Source organism: Aspergillus japonicus (genome assembly GCF_003184785.1).
Source record: "Aspergillus japonicus CBS 114.51 unplaced genomic scaffold BO86scaffold_32, whole genome shotgun sequence".
NCBI lineage: Eukaryota > Fungi > Ascomycota > Eurotiomycetes > Eurotiales > Aspergillaceae > Aspergillus > Aspergillus japonicus.
In genome coordinates, this window is record NW_020291669.1 from 138,614 (window position 1) to 155,259 (window position 16,646).

Consider the following 16,646-nt stretch of genomic DNA (forward strand, 5'->3'; position numbering starts at 1 on the left):
CAATCAACCCTGGTCCTCTGGTCCTTGGTTGCAACCGGTGCAGATGTGAGATACTCGGCTTGCAATAATCCCTGCATAATTGCGCCAACATCGGCTTGAGATTAGTCGGACTTTAACCCTGAGGTACTCCCAGGGGTAGCTCATTTGGGCACATGGCTGTTGCTATCAGCCTGTTCATTCGATGGAAATAAGTGAAACTACCGACTCTGGCTACAATTCCCCTCATCCCCATCCCCTCCCCCGTTCCCCTCCCCTCCCCTCCCTGGCCCGGCCCCATACTCAAACATATGGCGCCCACTGCTTCTCACACCAATCCCACAGCTTCTCCCCATACCCCAATCCTCCTTCCTCCTTGGAGTCGCCCGCCTTGATCAGATCCTGCCGCCCCGTGGCCGTGTTCGGCCGAATGCGTCCCCAGGGGATGATATACGCCCCGCTGGTCTCGAGCGTGACCTCGGGCGACAACCCGGCAAACAGCTCCGTATACGCCCCGAAGATGGGCTCCGAGAGCATGACCCGGTTTAAGATAAACATGACGAGGGCCGGGGTCCCGTTGAACGACGCCGTCTTCAGATAGCCCGGGTTCAAGCACACACTGACAATGCCATCCTGCTTGTACCGCCGCGCGAACTCCCGGCTGAGAAACCAGGTGCCCGCTTTCGACGCGCCGTAGTTCTGCGCGGACTTGTTGGTCCCCTGGTCGATGACCTTCCAATCGATGCCGTTGGGTGGCGAGCCCGCCTCCGCCAGCCCACTCGACGTCCAAATCACGCGCGTTTGACCACCATCCCGGGGGGAGGCGGCGGCCGCGGCGGCGCGGAGTTGCGGGAGAAGCAACTGCGTGAAGAGCAGGGTCGCGATGCAGTGACGGCCGATGAACAGCTCAAAGTCCTGCGCGGTGCGTTGGCCCACCGGGACGGCGTTGGCGCCCGTGCCGGCGTTGTTCCACAGTACATCCAGCTGGGACTCCTGCTCCGCGAAGCTGGCGGCCGCGGCTTTGACGGTCTTCAGATCGTTGAGATCCAGATGCAGGAACTTCAGTTTGCCGTGGGTGGTCGAGGAGGCGTTGGAAGACCGGCTTGTGATGTCTTTGATGGCGGCCTCGACTTTGTCCTGCACACGGCAGTTGGCGAGCGAGATCAAGTCAGAGTCTGTTTGGGATGGTATCAAACGGGGGATATAGATCGACCTGATCTGCGTGCGCTCTCACCTTGGACCGAGACGCGATGTAAACTGTACCACCACCGGCATAGAGGATCTTGACCAGCTCCAGACCAATCCCCGCATTTCCGCCCGTCACGATGTACACCCGCCCCTGCAGTGAGCCGGCCAGCACATGGGCTTCGGTGAACACGGGCTTGGGGGGGTAGATCTGGGTCAAGGTGGCCCGCAGGCCGGAGAAGGGCGCCATCGCTGCGTACCCTATACACTGGACGTGCTAAGGAGGTGAGCCTCTGGAGAGTCCCTGGAGAATCTCTGGATCAAAAGTGTTCGTCTGATGTGGAGGAAGGAGTTGGGGGGAAAGCCAAGTAGCCAAGTAGGGCTCCAGTTGCAAAGTTGGAAAAGGTGATAGCTCTCCAATTGGGGGAATCGGGAGCTCGAGCTTCAGATGGATTGGTAAGACAGACAAAAGGATTGCTAAGCGCTAGACAAAGAGGCCATGCATGTAATCTGTTTGGCGTGATGTGCTGAGATGCAGGGATTCGCTTCCCACAGTTGATTCAAACAAACTCAGGTAAACTGACCCCCACAGCCTCGAGAAGCTTATCTCAATCCAACATAACTCGAATAACTCTGATACTGTCATGCTTCCGAGCTGAGCTATGGGATTATCATTCTTGGAAATAAGTAAAAAAAGATGCTGGCTGGCTGCAGCTCAGTACTGCATGGTTACTTCTTAGCTATTCTAGCTGTTCCTAGCTATTCCTAGCTAACCACTGATTGTTATCCAGAGCTGAACACCCTGCTACCTAGACGACAGCCCCGTTGCTAGATAAGCGAGAAGACACATTGAATCGCTTTGTACGTAGGTAGGTCGTCTTCAATCCCTTTTCACAGCAAGGTTCTTCAATGCCAGCTCGCTCATCACCACCATCTTCAGTTCCCTCCTCCTGAGCTATGTCGTCTGCGTGGGGATCTACCGGCTCTATTTCAGTCCCAACGCCAAGTTCCCGGGGCCCAAGCTGGCCGCCCTGACGGGGCTCTACGAGGCGTACTTCGATCTGATCCCCAAAGGGGGCGGACAGTTCCCCTTCGAGATCAAGCGCATGCATGCGAAGTATGGCCCGATTGTGCGCATCGATCCGGAAGAGATGCACATCGACGACCCGGAGTTCTACGAGACTCTCTACCCGACCAGCAAGCCCTACGACCAACTGCAGCGGCTGGAGAACCGGTTTGGGATCCCCGGGGCGACCTTCAGCACGGCGCGCCATGACGTGCACAAGATCCGCCGCGCCGCCATCAGCCCTTTCTTTGCCAAAGCCAAGGTGCGCGAGCAGACTGGGCACGCGACGGTCTTCACGAGATGCTGGCCTCCAGCCTGCCCCCCCGAGGAACTGACCTACAAGCGCATGCAGCACGAGTCCGAGTCCCTGATTGGGGCCGGACTCGAGACCACCGCCTGGACCCTGGCCCTGGGCAGTGCTTCTCCATCCTGCAGAATCCCCAGATCTACGCCCAGCTGCAAGACGAGCTGCGCACCGCCATCCCCGTCAACGTCGCCGTCAGCATGGACCAGTATCATATGCTGATGAACGAGCGCGTCTTCCCCAACCCGAGCGCTGGCTCCACGACCCCCGGGGGCCCGACGGGCTCCACCCGCTCACCCACTACCTGACCGTCTTCGGCCGGGGCACCCGCATGTGTCTGGGGCTGAACCTGGCCTACGCCGAGCTGTACATTGGGTTCGCGACGCTGATCCGCCGCCATCGGCTGCGGTTGGTGGGCACGACCGTCCGCGACGTGGCGTTCTACGCCGAGAATACCATTCTGTCGCCGTGGACGGGGACGAAGGGGGTCCGGGTGCTGGTGGAGAGTTCTGGTGATTAGTTGGAACTAGTGTAGGCAGACGGGATTGTAGCAACACAGTTCGCGCCAGTTGCATTTCCAAAGGGGTGCAAAGGAGCTTATCTTATCGTGGCCGGCTTAGTCATATCGCGTCATTGCAAGTGGCGGTCTGTGCTTTAGTCAATGTAAACCCCGATTATCAATCCAATCCTCGCTGCGCCTTATCTCCTTCCCTTCCAAAACCCCCCCCCCCCCCCCCCCCCCCATTTTTTTCCCTTTCGCAATATGGCCAGCTGCTTCTCCCCTGCTTAACGGTCATGGAAGCAGGTTGAATACAGCGTGCCGGATCCGGGAATGAACTTTGGGTGTGTTTGCACCGCATGAACTACCAAACCATCAACATGGCGGGCGATGCCTCCCCCAATCCCTCGGGCCCATATCGCCAGGCCCCAGAGGCTTCCTTGATCCCATCCACGAACGACGATGGGGATCCCAGAAGATTCGGGGCGAATATCTCCTCGAGTCCCAGACTTCACCGACAATCGTCCTCCGAGATTTTCGCGGAGAGCTTCACCATCCGTTCCTTGCTGGTGGGGATCCTCATCGGCGTCTTGATCACCTTCTCGAACACCTACTTCGGCCTGCAGACGGGATGGATCAGTACAATGGCCATGCCTTCGGCCCTGATCGGCTTCTCGGTCTTCAAGGTCTTCTCAAAGTACCTGGCCTACCCGTTCACCCCTATCGAAAACGTCCTCATACAAACCGTTGCAGGCGCGGTCGGCACAATGCCCCTGGGATGCGGCTTTGTCGGGGTGGTTCCTGCTCTGGAATTTCTGATCAAGGATGGACCCGATGGGCCATCGGGGGATGGTGGTACCGGGGAGGGTGGTCCGCTCAGGCTGGGTTTTGGAAAACTGGTGCTCTGGAGTCTCGGGGTGTGCCTGTTCGGCGTGGTCTTTGCCGTCCCCTTGAGGAAGGAAGTCATTGTGCGGGAGAAGCTGAAGTTCCCCAGTGGTACCGCATCGGCGTTGATGCTTAAGGTGTTGCACGGGGGCGGCTGGCGCAGTGAGAAGACAGAGGCCCAGGCTAGTGAAGCTGGTGAGGCATCAAGGTTCCGAGACGAATTCGAGGCGCCCTTGTTGGCGCAACAACCGGACAATGACCACATACTCGCCAAAGATGATCCGGCCGATCTGGCAAGAGATAGGGAAGATTGGAGAGCCAAGATGCGTCTATTGGTGGGTGCGTTTGCCGTGTCCGGCGTATATGTAAGGGTTTATGACTTTGTGCGTGTGCTTCGGTCCGACAACTGACGCGGTTATCCCCAGACCCTGTTTTCATACTTTGTTCCTCAGGTCCGCGACATCCCCATCCTTGGGCTCTACCTCGCTCGGAACTGGCTGTGGACCCTCAACCCATCGCCCGCCTACGTTGGCCAGGGCATCATCATGGGTCCATCCACGTGCATGCACATGCTCTTCGGCGCGGTGTTGGGCTGGGGTATACTCTCGCCGCTTGCGAAAGCGCGTGGCTGGGCTCCCGGTCCTGTGGACAGCTGGGAAGATGGAAGCAAGGCGTGGATTGTCTGGATATCGTTGGCTATCATGCTTGCAGATTCCATCGTCAGTCTCGGCTGGCTGGTGGTACGGCCACTCGTATCATACGCTCCTCAGGTGAAAGACAAGGTGCTTTCCAGTCGCATCGGACGTCGCATATTCCCCGAGGCAGCAACATCCCGCTCGCATCAGCATTCGTATGTCAGCTATTCTGCCCTGAGCCCTATCACCGAAGAATCATCCTACCAGAGCCGTCTCTTTCCGCCCCCTGAGAGTCGCCCGAAAACCAGTGACGACAACGAAGAAGATGCGCCGCCCTCGCAGCTTATCTCTACCCGCACAGTACTTATACTACTTCCATTGACGTTGATCCTGAACGTGGTTTGCATGCACTTCGTGTTCGGCGACCTGATGTCGCCCCTCCTATCCAGCCTCGCCACCTTACTGGCCGTCCTGCTCTCCATCATGGGCGTTCGCGCGCTGGGCGAGACCGATCTGAACCCGGTCTCCGGCATCAGCAAGCTGACCCAGCTCATCTTCTCCCTCGCGACCCCGGCCTCGCACTTCTCGCGCCGCACCGCCCTCGTCACCAATCTCCTCGCCGGCGCCGTCTCCGAGTCCGGCGCCCTGCAGGCCGGCGACATGATGCAGGACCTCAAGACCGGCCACCTCCTGGGCGCCAGCCCCAAAGCGCAATTCTACGGCCAGATGATCGGCAGCCTGATCGGCGCCGTGCTCTCCACCGCCGTCTACAAGATGTACGTGAGCGTCTACGAAGTCCCCGGCCCCATGTTCCAGACCCCGACCGCCTACGTCTGGATCTTCACCGCCCGCCTGGTCACCGGCCAGGGCCTCCCGCCCATGGCCTGGCAGGCCTCCCTGGTCGCCGGCGTGGTCTTCGTGGCCGTGACCATCCTGCGCCTCGTTGCCGCCTCCCCCATCGCGAACGCCGGCCGCCGCGGCGTCTCCGCCCCCTGGCGCGACTGGATCCCCGGCGGCATCGCCGTCGCCGTTGGCATCTTCAACGTCCCCTCCTTCACCCTTGCGCGCGCCATCGGAGGCCTGATCGCCTGGTGGTGGGCCCGTCGCCACGCTGCTGCTGCTGCTGCTGCTGCTGCTGCTGCTGCTGCTTCCGCTTCCACTTCCGCCGGCCACCCTGGCGCGGATCACTCGACCCCCCCGGATGCGGCGGATAGCCGAACTCCGCGCGTGCCGGCAACCCACCGCCCGCGGTCCGCCGAACAAGCCAGCAAGGACGCCGACGCGGCGTCGTCGACCGTCGTCGTGCTGGCATCGGGCCTGATCCTCGGGGAAGGCATCATCAGCATCGTGAACCTCCTGCTCGCGAGTGGGAAGGTGCCTCATCTTTAGAGTAGATGGTAGATCAGGTAAATTATAGACCAAAGTCAGGCCCCGCCGCTCGGCTTTTGGGTCGAGATTACTACCTAGTATAGACAAAGAGTTTAGTATTCCTACTTGGACCGTGAAGAGCTCTTCTTGGCAAGAAAATGAAAATCAAATGAAATGAGATGACATTCCTCTGACTTTGTCTTTTCTCGGCTGGGCTCAACATCACCTACTTCTGCGCTCGGATTGTACTTGTACTTGTACACATTCACATGAAACATTACATACACGTCAACAAACACCAAACATTCACATACAAGGGGGAACAGACACTTTTCCTTCGGGGAAAAGAAAAGTAGTGTGATAGATACGCTTTATCCTTCTTCCGTATATTGTGCTCTCCGTGGTGCCTTTACCCCATCTCGTCTCGCGCAGCACGCATGAGATAGCCTCAAAGACCATTATTAGTGCAGGCAGAGCAGCCGTCGAAGTAAAGGTCAGAAGAGCGGAAGTTGAGCAAAATTCGAATCCAAATATTTGCGGGAGTCAAAGACAGATAGAAAAGATTGTACGGTTTGAAGAGGCTGAATCGGGAAGCAGGTGGTATATTGAGAAGGAAGAAAAGCCAGGAAATAGTAGAAAAAAAAAAATAGAACCGAGACAGCTTGGAAAGCCAGGTTCGTTCAAAATGGTATCCAGACATATCATATCACGCATTTCACAACATCGAATCACTCCGGATTCCCATGTCCTTGCTCGAAAAGAAGAGTACGCAGTAATCTGGTGAGTGTGGACGGCAACCGGGTGGGTGGGTATCTTGTATCATCTCCATAGAAGCGTACTTGGGGAAGAAGAAATCATGATGACATATCTGTTCAGGAGAAGGGTAAAATAAGAAAAAAAAGTGGGGGTTCAAGAATGGATAATAAATGACAAGGTGAAAAGATAAAGAGGGTGTGTACTGCAGCTTAAGCAATGTCGATGCCTCCAGCATAGTGGCGAGTATTATGCTCGTATCGCAGACGCCAAACAATCTGTGACTCCATTTGTTCGGGTCGAGTTGAGCAAGACAATTACCACTCGCGGTTGCCGGTCTCCGAGATCGGGCTTTCAACAAGTGTCGGTGTTGCTCGGGGAATGGTGGACACTGGTGGCATCATCGGACCACCTAAGGGACTCGGACCCGGAAACCCGCCTTGCCGAGGGTTGGGGCCCATAGCAGCACCCGTGCTGTTGCTTCGTGGCCGCTGGCTTGCCGGCATGTGAGGCTTCTGCATCCCCGGAAGACCGTAAGGCCCAGGGCTCATGGATCTGGGAACCATCGGTCTAGGGCCCGGCCCCGGCGAGAAGGATCTGGGAGCAGGTGGGCCCTGAGCAGGGGACATAGGACGCTGGTTGTGGAGACGCAGTGGCATGGGACCAGGACCGGCGTAGCTGGGCTGGCCAGGCGACATCGGGCGAGCAGGTGACTGTGGCCGAGGGACCGGGGGATTGAAGTTGGAGGATGGCGTGGTGGGCCTAGGGGGCATCGGACGATTGGGTGCTGCCATCGGCGGGCCACGAGCCCCAGGACCTGGAGGGGGTCTGGGCTTGAGAGGCCGCGAAGATAGACAAGATCGAGGGACAACGCCCTGTTGCGATCGATCAAGTCTCGTGCATAGAGCCCACCCGTCGTCATACTCGTGCAGTAGTCTGACAAGCTGACCGAAATGCAGTTCCAACTCATCCTCCATTGAAGGGTTGAAGTCCATTTGCACGCGATGCACGTTTCCTGGTGGAGGAGGAGCAGGCCCGGAAGGCGGAGGGCGTGGTCCAGGAGCGACAACAGGAGCGGCGACAGGAGCAGCAAAAGGTGTGCTTGGAGTAGTCGGGGTGGGAATATCATCTAGGACAGCCTCTTGGGGAATAGCTTGGGAACCTGTTCCAGAATCTCCGGGAGACACGGGCAGTTGCTTCTCTTGTGTCTTCGACGTAGAAGTGGCTACAGCTGCAACGCCAACGACAGCAGCTGCGGCCGCAACCCCGGTAACGATGGCGTCTTCAGCAACCGGTTCACTCTCGGCGGCACTCACCACTGGTGAAATTTGCTCGGTCTCTGCAGGAGCTGTCTCTTCTGGAGTAGAAGCAGTCTCCTCGGCCTGTGGAACAGGTGCAGATGCGATGCTAAGTGCAGTGCTTGAGGCAAGAGGAGATGGGGCTTCCGCACCATTGCTGAAGGGGTTGACAGGGTCACCGAATGGGTCTGAACCGTGAGAGCTGGACTTTGGCGTTTGGGGCGGCGAAGGATGATCCGTGAGAGAGCGACTGACAACAGCAGATTCAGCAACGGGTGCGAGACTGCCACCTGCAGAGAGTCCCGCCGCACCACCGTTCGACGCGAAATCCGATGCGAAAGGTGCAAATTGGGTCACAGGGCGAATGTTGAGTTGAGGCGGACTAGGCGAGGTCACAGATTCCGGCTTCGGAGGAGGAGGGGGTGCAATATCCTCCTGGCGCACGTATTTCTCATTCTCAGGGTCGATTTCTTGGACGTGCTGACCTTGCTTTTTCTTGCGGAGCCAGAGGAGGATGAAAACTGCAATCGCACTGACTGCTACTATCACGCCAATGGCGATTCCTGCCTTCGCACCACCAGTAAGGCCTTGCGAAGCAGACATAGCCGTGGGAGATGCCGATGCTGCTGGAACACTCGTGGACGACGCGGTGACGGCAGCATCCTCTAATCCAGTGATAGCCGAAGTCGAGGAAGAAGAGCTGGTTTGAAATGTAGTTTGGGCCGTCGACGCCTGTTCAGTTGTTGCTGCCTGCGATGCGTGAGTAGTCTGCTCGGCCTTCTGTGTGGTAGTGGATTGGCGATCAGAGTCCTTGGTGGCGGTTGCTGTGGCTTCGGCCTTTGTCTTCTCGCTTGTCTGGCTCGTGGTCGTTTCCTCCTTCGAAGACGACCGAGTCTGCTGAATAGGGGCACCAAGACCGGCCGTTGCCTTATCGCTTTTGTCCGAAGAAGTCTGTGACATGGTCACATACCCTCCAATCGGCCCATCGAAGTCTGCAGATAGAGTGACATAGACCACCGTGACATCGCTGTCGGGGCTTCGCGCCTGGAGATTGGCGACATGGTCGCGATGCGCATGCGCATGCGCATGACCCATGATGGAAGGTGTTGTTGGCTTGGTCGGGTGTAGTGTTGTGATGATGATGACTGTCGCGACTTGCTGGAAATATCGTCCTATACAAAGATGGCGGGGTTTAATCAACGTCACACTAAGTGAAAAGAGTGCAAGGGTACTAGCCCGAAAACAGGTGCCAGACCAAAAAAAAAATCGCGAGTCGCTTCTTCAGCTCATCAGCCAGATCAGTCTGATCCAGCCACAGAATGCAGGAAAGGAAGACAAAGCGCGTTCAGGAATGTGTGGATTGGAAGGAATGGAAGGCTGAGAAACAGCCAGTGTATACTCGGGGGCGGGCTGGGCCACACCCGGTCAAAATGAACAAAACGAAGGACAAACAGCTTCCAGGCCGCAGAGTGTACAGGGGAAGGTGAGAAGAGGAAAGGAGAGACTAAAGCTGAGGAAAAGCAGAAGAAGAGGAAGGAGAGAAACCACAGGTTTGAGGAGATACGAGGCTAAGTTAATCTAATTACAATCGGCGAGGACGAGCGGCGGGACAAACGAAAGAACCGAAATGAAGGCCAAAGTATAAAACTGGGATTGAGTGGGGGAGAACCCAATCAGCCCGTGTATCGCCCCGTACCGGTTAACTTTCAACTAACCTTTCATGGTGCAATTGGATGCGGGATCCGCGCTGCACTCAGGCACCTCTTGTGTCTCATTGGCCAGAACAGATTACCGTCCCTGGTTTTGTGACGGTAACCCCCCCCCCCCTCCCTGCCCCCCGGCACGAGCATAATATGAGGCCGCCGCCCATTCACCCGCCATGACCACCTTCTCTTTTGATTAATCTTAATTATGATCATATTGGAGTAAAGAGTAGAGTCCTTTATTGCATATAGCCTAAGTCGATTCGAGCAACCACCAGAAATCACTCGATAACATCATGCAGCATGATCCTAGGGAATCAGCTCCGATCTGTTGTTCCATAACTTAAGGGAGTCCATAATTCAAACCAATGTATGTCCGCCCCACCCGCAGACCAACGAAGCGCATGCACGGAAACCGCTGTGCTACGGTCGACCCCTCAGGTTTTCTGACTTCGACGGAGTAATACACATTCAGAAACAGTTTGGAGAATTAAATACCATGGTAAGATGACGAGAAAAGAGTTCTCAAGATTTTCATGCATGCAAGAGATTACTCAGCCTCCCAGCCCCTGCCCAAACTATCATGTGTTCGTTCAGGAGTAAGTAGTCTAGCAGCACCCATTCTTGAGATGTTGAGCCGAGTCACTCCGTTCTCCGGGTCCTCCGTACTACTACTCGTACTTAGCGACCTCCACTTACCCTTTCAGCATTGGGTAGTCCTGCGGCTGTGGGATCCGATTGATTTCACAAAACCGCTACTCAACGAACATTGGTCGTTTGTGGTCTTGGCGACCTCATCAAGAGTTATGCATTTGCAGTTTGCATGCATGGAACCATCAGCACGTAGGGAAAAATAGAAAAATAGGAAAGGGAAAAAAAAAAAAAAAAAAAAAAAAAAGAAACCCACACATCCTGCAGACTTTTCTCTCCTACTTGAGGCTTGCAGAGCGGATGATTATAATTGTTCAGTAAGCCAAAGCAGCGATCCTTGCCGATCAGCCTTTTACCTCCTTTGTGATTGCAAGCCGTTCCCTCTAAAGTCGAACCTCCCGTGCCGTGGAAAGGCGCCAATTCATCGCCAAATCAGCCCATGAAGTCCCCCTTTGTAGTTTAGTCATGATACTACCACTCTCTTTCAACGAATCAGCAGGAGGCATCGCTAGCTTGTGGCTGCCCTGAAACTGACTAGAAACCGGGGCTGCCTGTAGGCTGCGCCAGCCAATTAGTGTCTGGCATCGTTCTTAGAGACACAGGTCTGTGCCACATTCTTGCCAATTTGCCAGACTGCATGAATTGTAGATGAATTGCCGAGGCGTGCCAGAGTCATGCTGCTCTGCAATTATCGATCACATGACGATCGAAGCCCGTGAGAACTGGCTAACAGTCAGAGGTCGACCAAGCGACATATACCTACATCTTGCGGACCAAGGCAAAATACACAACATCTCAGGCATTTGAGAAGTAGGGGTGGTTTAGCGCCTATACTCGTTAATGACACACTTAGACTCTGATTTCCTGGATGACGTACCTCTTCAGCAGATAGTCGCTCGCAGCTTTCATATCGGACAAGTTTGCTAACCAAGTCACGCCCCTTAGACGAGGCTCCTTTGAGAATATCATCCCACTGTTTGGGGGGATATTTCTTGAATTCTATCTTTCCCCAGTCAGGAAGAGTTTTTGTTTCCTGTTGTCGACGTCAGATTGTTATGATGTGAATAGTGGAGTAAAGGATGGAAGGGGATGTGTTGAGGACATACCGGCCAAGTGCTCTCGTCAGGAGTGCCCAATGTAACGAAGATTGACTGGATAAGGGAAAGATCACTACCAACTGGTCCCGAGTCGAACAGTTGACGATGTCCCACGGACAAAGCCTCGGCCACGACACAGCCGGCCGCCCAGAGATCAAGGCTATTTCCGTAGCCTTTGAAGCCAAAAAGAATTTCCGGCGACCGGTAACAGGTGGTTCCTACGTCTGTGATCTTCTCATCGGCTGGCTCCGAGTCTCTAATTCCCTCTTTCCAAGCGATGCCAAAATCTGCTAGGTAAGCAGGCCCATCTGGAGAGTCCATGAGGATGTTGGATGGTTTGATATCCCGATGTATGATGCCCAGTTGATGGATGTGTGCCAAGGCACGAAACAAATCTTTCAAGTGAGTTCTTGTCTGTGTCGCCGTCAATGCGCCCCGGCGGAGCAGTTGCTCAAAATCATGCTTCATGAAGGGAAACACCAAAACCAAGCGTCCTCCGTCTAGCTTGAGTGTGTCGACCAATGGAATCACGTGGGTATGAGCTGCATCACGGAGCAGCTGAATCTCACGTGTGGCATTATGTGGAGGCGTCAGCATGTGTGGGATGAGCACTTTGAGCGCGACCACAGTGTTGTCTGCTTGCCGCGATTTGTAAACAGTCGAGTGGAGGCCATCGAAATGATGGAAGCACGACTGATATGGACCAATCACCTCGCCATGACCTGGAGCAGACTTGTCTGGCTCCTCTAGAAGTTGATCTGGACAATTATCGATAAGGGCTACCGAGTCGATGGCCTCTGCTGCGTCAATTGCTTCTTGGCAAAGCCTGTTATATTCTTCCTACGCACTCAACAATGAGAATCGGGAGTAATGATCACAGCAGGAAAGAACTGACGCGCGATGAAGCTCGATCATAAGCTTCGTTTTCACATTTCCTCGCCTGGGATTGGGCCTCTGTAAATGCAGCGGAGGATGAAGCTCGCTGGAAGGCAGTTGTACTATCTTAAGTAAGCCAGAGTCCGGGGAAGAGTAGTTGAAGGCATACAGTGATTGAATCGCCGTCAATCGCTCGGAGAAGCCTAGATTTCTCTTCCACTCCATTGCTGTCTAATTGGCCGTCTCCGAAGATTGAGGGAATCAGAGGGAATCAGAAACAGAAGTGAAGTAAGACCCAGAATTGTGTGCGAACGAAGCGGAGCTCGTCTTAAATGGGTTACCAATGAGTTTCCAATATAAATACACGAAAGGCTGTTGAAGAGGATTGTTCCAGGCCAAGAGTCGACGGTAAGAGCCGTACGGTAACTATCGAGGCGTTCAGGCGGTCGCGGGGGACATGTGACAGCTACACTTGGTCTGAAGTGGTTTAGTGTGCTACCTGTTGCGGACTCGGCCAGTTCGGCTCCTCCGCCTGGCCTTTTGTCGGGCGTTGCAGTCAGTCCGCCCGTCATCGTCATCACCATCCATCCTCGTTCTCCCCCCCCCTCCGGTCCGTCCGTCACCTCCTCCTCTTCCCTCCCTCAACTCCACCGCCATCATTTGTGCCTTAACGCGCCTGTCGGCACCTCCGGCTTTCCTTCCCTCCGTCGCTTTAGAACAATCACTGTGTTGATGCTCATTCATTCCTCTCGAGCTGAGCTCTTATTATGCGCCTCCGAATTTTGTATCCTCGCAGCTGTGATCTATGAGAAGTAATGGATCTCTCTCGGCAGGAGTATCCGGCGCTGCTGGTACGATCAACTCCATTGCAACACCCTGCCCCAACCAACCCCCACCTTGCAAATCTGCACCACAATCAGTGCTATCGCGCAAATAGCTGATTTGGTTTTTCATTGTTCTACACATAGGCCTCTTTGCAGCCCAGCCAGGCGACCAATGTGCTTAACGAGCGCATTCGCACCATAAACAAAATCAATGCGGACATTGCGGACTGGCTCCAGGTAAAGATTCCCCTACCCCTCAAACCCCCTCCCTTGCTAGTAATTGCCGGTCTAACGCCTCGGGGTGTCAATTGTAGGAACGTCGACGCATCGAAGAAGTATATGCTCAAGGCTTGAGGAAGCTTGCGCATCGCCCACAGTTAGACAATGGAGCTGCGCTGGGGTAATGCTAATCATCCGGGCACGTTTAAGTTTATGGAAGCTAACATGTACATCGCACCGCAGCGTATTTCAGATCCCATGGCAACGCATCGTCAGTGCTACTGAATCCATAGCGCTCTCCCACGAAACCTTCGCGCAAAAGATCGATGAAGATGTCGAACGACCTCTGCGGGAATACAACAGCAAAAGCCGTGAACTATCATCGATGCCTGGAATCCAGAGTGATCTCGCAGCATTGGCGAAGAATTACGAGACGGCGCAGAAGAAGGTTGAGAAAGCCAGGGAAAAGGGCCCCAAGGGCGCAGACAAGCTAGCCAGTGCCGTGGCTGCTGCCGAGGAGATCAGCCAGCAATGGGACTCCAGGGCCCCGTTTGTTTTTGAACAGCTGCAGGCGGCAGATGAGAGTCGCCTCAACCACCTAAGGGACGTCTTGACTCAATTGGAGACCCATGAGTCCGATCAGGTGGAACGCAGCCGTCAGGCGGCTGAGAGCTGTTTGAATGTTCTTCTCAACGTTGAAACCGCAGACGAAATCAAAACATTCGCCGCGAAAATCAACGGGGGACGACCAGTTGTTCCACGGAGACAGCAGGCCGCCTCCCCTCCTCCCGTAGCCCCGCTCTCTCCTCCGCCGCACCTTCAGGATGATGCTGCCAGCCAGCGCTCGGAAACGTCGGGACCAGCCAGAGCGCCTCCCGGTAAGTATTAAGTCTCGGCTGCCAGGGAGCCTGCTGTTTCTATGCATGATATACTGATTGGTCAATCCTAGTTCCTGAGCCTCGCCACAGCACTCCTCTTGGGGGGTTGAAACGACTAGGTACGGTGATGAACCGACGTCGGAGTATTGTACAGCCTTCCGGCGGTGGTCCATTTTTCTCAGATAAGAAACACCGAAGCCCATTTGCTTCTTTCAAGAGAGGGGATTCGCGCGATCTGCAGATTCCGGAAACTCCTCCAGAAGGATCTGATCGTCCCGGCACTGCCTTGAGTACTCAAGAGGGTCATGCTGGATCCTTGAATATCCCAGGCGAATTCCCCGAGCATGAAGAAGATTTCAATAGATCAACATCTGGTCCAGTCTCTCAACCAGCACCTGCCATGGCTAATGGGGAAGCCCTCCATGAGACCCCTAACGAGGCGAGCTCTACCGTTCCGAATGAGGTAAGTCGCACCTGGGAATACTTCAGAAGATCCTCACTGATACCCTGTCCAGCCACGAGTAGACTCGGAGGGTTTCTCGGAGCGCCCAGATACCATCGACGAGATTACACGGGCTCAAAGAGAAGCGGCTGGGTATGTATTTCGCGCCATGCTGTTCAAATTTTCATTGCAGGCTAATATCATCGCAGTTTGGAAGAAAGTGGCATAAATCTGACGATCCGAGACCAGCCGATCTTCGAGGATGAAGATCAGGCTAAACAGGCAATGGATGATATGGCTAACCAACTTAGACTTGTGAGTTCATGACACATAAGTACTACGTAGTTGGAGAGGTGCTAATACCCTGCTTAGCGGGCTCAACAATCAGGAACGAGGCGCAATGCAGGTACTCTGCGCGGCCGGCGTGACGTCCGCAACACGGTTTTCATTCCCAACCCTGTCCCCGGGAGCGAGAACCCTGTCTCGCCCTCAGCATCTGATTCTCCTGTGCCACTCTCTCCCTCAGCGCCTTCGAGGCATGTCCATTCACCCACTGCCGCTACCGATGACCATACGCTCTCCGACACCACGTCGATTCGCTCGGGGCATACATTGCATAGCGCAGCGGGCATTGTCGCCCACCCAGAGCTTCACGGACCCGGTCTCAATGCTTCGATAATAGACACCGTCAGTGCATGGTTCTCTGAAGGAGCCATAACAAAGACACACGTTATTGGTGAACTTGCTCTGGCCTACAACCCTATTCCCGACACGCCGGCAGAAACTGCTCGAGTTCGGCTTGACAACTTCCAAATATTGGAAAAAGTGGCCGCTAACCCACACTTTGTGAGCGAAGATAAGAACAAGGAGCTATCGGATGAGCAAAGAGGCCAGTACAAAATCAACCTAAGTGGCATCACTCGCCCCTCGCCGACCGTGGCTTTCAAGTACCAGATTCATTTTGACCCAGCGAATGCTTCGAGTTATTGCCCAGTCATCTTCAAACCAGTCTGGAACATCGAGGATATGCAGGCCAGTGTGATCATTTTCTACTCCGCCAACCCGTCATTCCCAAAGGGAAGTTCGATCAACGTCAAAAATTTACTATTGACTGTCAACCTTGACACATCTCCCCTTGAAGACCGAGAGGTGGCCCATGCCACAGCTGCTGTCATGTACCCCAACACGGGAGCCACGTTCCGACGCAAGCAGTCAGCAGTGACTTGGAGGCTTCCTGAACTAGATGTCACAGCAGGATCTGATGGCAAGTTTCTCGTTCGGTTCTCGACCGGAACCAGTGGGCCGCGGAAGGGTAAAGTGGATACGAGATTCGAGGTGCATAGGATCGAAGATGGAACCCAATTAGGAATCAGCACCGCTTCTTCACCCGAACAAAGCGTACAGAAGAGCACTGATCCTTTTGCAGACGATAACTCGGGAACGCCGACTGCGGATGCGGGCTCGTTTTCCGAGTGGAGTAGAGTCCCAACTCTGCGCAAACTGGTCGCAGCCAAGTATGTCTCGTCTTGAAGGTTGAGTCTGTGACGATCCCGAAAGCTTCAGTACATATGTGCAATGAGCCAAACCCCCCCGAAGTGTCTCCGAACCGGCACCTGGGATGCCCAGCACTGCATTTTGCAGGTATTACCCAAAGCTATTGGAATATATTCCCATGGTGTTGCAGTACATGGTTGGGTAACAATGTGGCTCGTACTGTGTTTATCTCCCCCGCCTGTACCTGTCTGTGCCTGTACAGTCCCCGCACCAACCACACAGCGCAATTTCTCTATCTGCCTTCCTTATATCTTTTCACTATGTCAATGTTCCTCTCTATCTGCCATGTTATTATTCCCTCAAGATTATTTCCCTTTATAAGCTTCATTTCCTCCTCCCGGACTCGAAGTGGTGTAAAACAATAATCCTTCCTTCCGTTCCTTTGTCAGAATCAGTGGATATGTCTAATGCCTTGTAAATGCTCAATGCTCAA

The 16,646-nt window shown here is 54.7% G+C and overlaps 6 protein-coding genes across 6 annotated transcripts; 3 read left to right on the forward strand and 3 right to left on the reverse strand.

The window, feature by feature from the left end:
* Positions 1 to 279: 279 nt before the first annotated feature.
* On the reverse strand, positions 280 to 1,597 carry BO86DRAFT_432779 (NAD(P)-binding protein; the record flags this gene model as incomplete). The annotated part of the gene is made up of 2 exons (XM_025675813.1): positions 1,211 to 1,597; positions 280 to 1,113 (listed from the first exon to the last, which is right to left on the reverse strand). Exons 1-2 carry the CDS (start codon positions 1,409 to 1,411, stop codon positions 280 to 282), a joined length of 1,035 nt encoding a protein of 344 aa, XP_025526605.1. The 5' UTR covers positions 1,412 to 1,597.
* Positions 1,598 to 1,858: 261 nt separating this feature from the next.
* Positions 1,859 to 3,051, forward strand: BO86DRAFT_400586 (cytochrome P450; the record flags this gene model as incomplete). The annotated part of the gene is made up of 4 exons (XM_025673714.1): positions 1,859 to 1,879; positions 1,975 to 2,030; positions 2,102 to 2,643; positions 2,762 to 3,051. 4 exons carry the CDS (start codon positions 1,859 to 1,861, stop codon positions 3,049 to 3,051), a joined length of 909 nt encoding a protein of 302 aa, XP_025526606.1.
* Positions 3,052 to 3,271: 220 nt separating this feature from the next.
* Positions 3,272 to 6,163, forward strand: BO86DRAFT_390092 (OPT family oligopeptide transporter). Its single transcript, XM_025672305.1, has 2 exons — positions 3,272 to 4,280; positions 4,341 to 6,163. Exons 1-2 carry the CDS (start codon positions 3,411 to 3,413, stop codon positions 5,937 to 5,939), a joined length of 2,469 nt encoding a protein of 822 aa, XP_025526607.1. The 5' UTR covers positions 3,272 to 3,410; the 3' UTR covers positions 5,940 to 6,163.
* Positions 6,164 to 6,803: 640 nt separating this feature from the next.
* Positions 6,804 to 9,166, reverse strand: BO86DRAFT_122521 (SH3 domain protein). The gene has a single exon (XM_025666024.1). It carries the CDS (start codon positions 9,062 to 9,064, stop codon positions 6,989 to 6,991), a length of 2,076 nt encoding a protein of 691 aa, XP_025526608.1. The 5' UTR covers positions 9,065 to 9,166; the 3' UTR covers positions 6,804 to 6,988.
* Positions 9,167 to 11,118: 1,952 nt separating this feature from the next.
* BO86DRAFT_419826 (putative cell division protein kinase (Ctk1)) lies at positions 11,119 to 12,521 on the reverse strand (the record flags this gene model as incomplete). Its single annotated transcript, XM_025675153.1, has 5 exons — positions 11,119 to 11,151; positions 11,201 to 11,356; positions 11,430 to 12,260; positions 12,316 to 12,418; positions 12,466 to 12,521. 5 exons carry the CDS (start codon positions 12,519 to 12,521, stop codon positions 11,119 to 11,121), a joined length of 1,179 nt encoding a protein of 392 aa, XP_025526609.1.
* Positions 12,522 to 12,888: 367 nt separating this feature from the next.
* Positions 12,889 to 16,623, forward strand: BO86DRAFT_410656 (uncharacterized protein). The gene is made up of 8 exons (XM_025674520.1): positions 12,889 to 13,147; positions 13,265 to 13,357; positions 13,435 to 13,520; positions 13,583 to 14,217; positions 14,289 to 14,680; positions 14,733 to 14,812; positions 14,869 to 14,974; positions 15,032 to 16,623. Exons 1-8 carry the CDS (start codon positions 13,112 to 13,114, stop codon positions 16,187 to 16,189), a joined length of 2,586 nt encoding a protein of 861 aa, XP_025526610.1. The 5' UTR covers positions 12,889 to 13,111; the 3' UTR covers positions 16,190 to 16,623.
* The last annotated feature ends 23 nt before the right edge of the window (positions 16,624 to 16,646 follow it).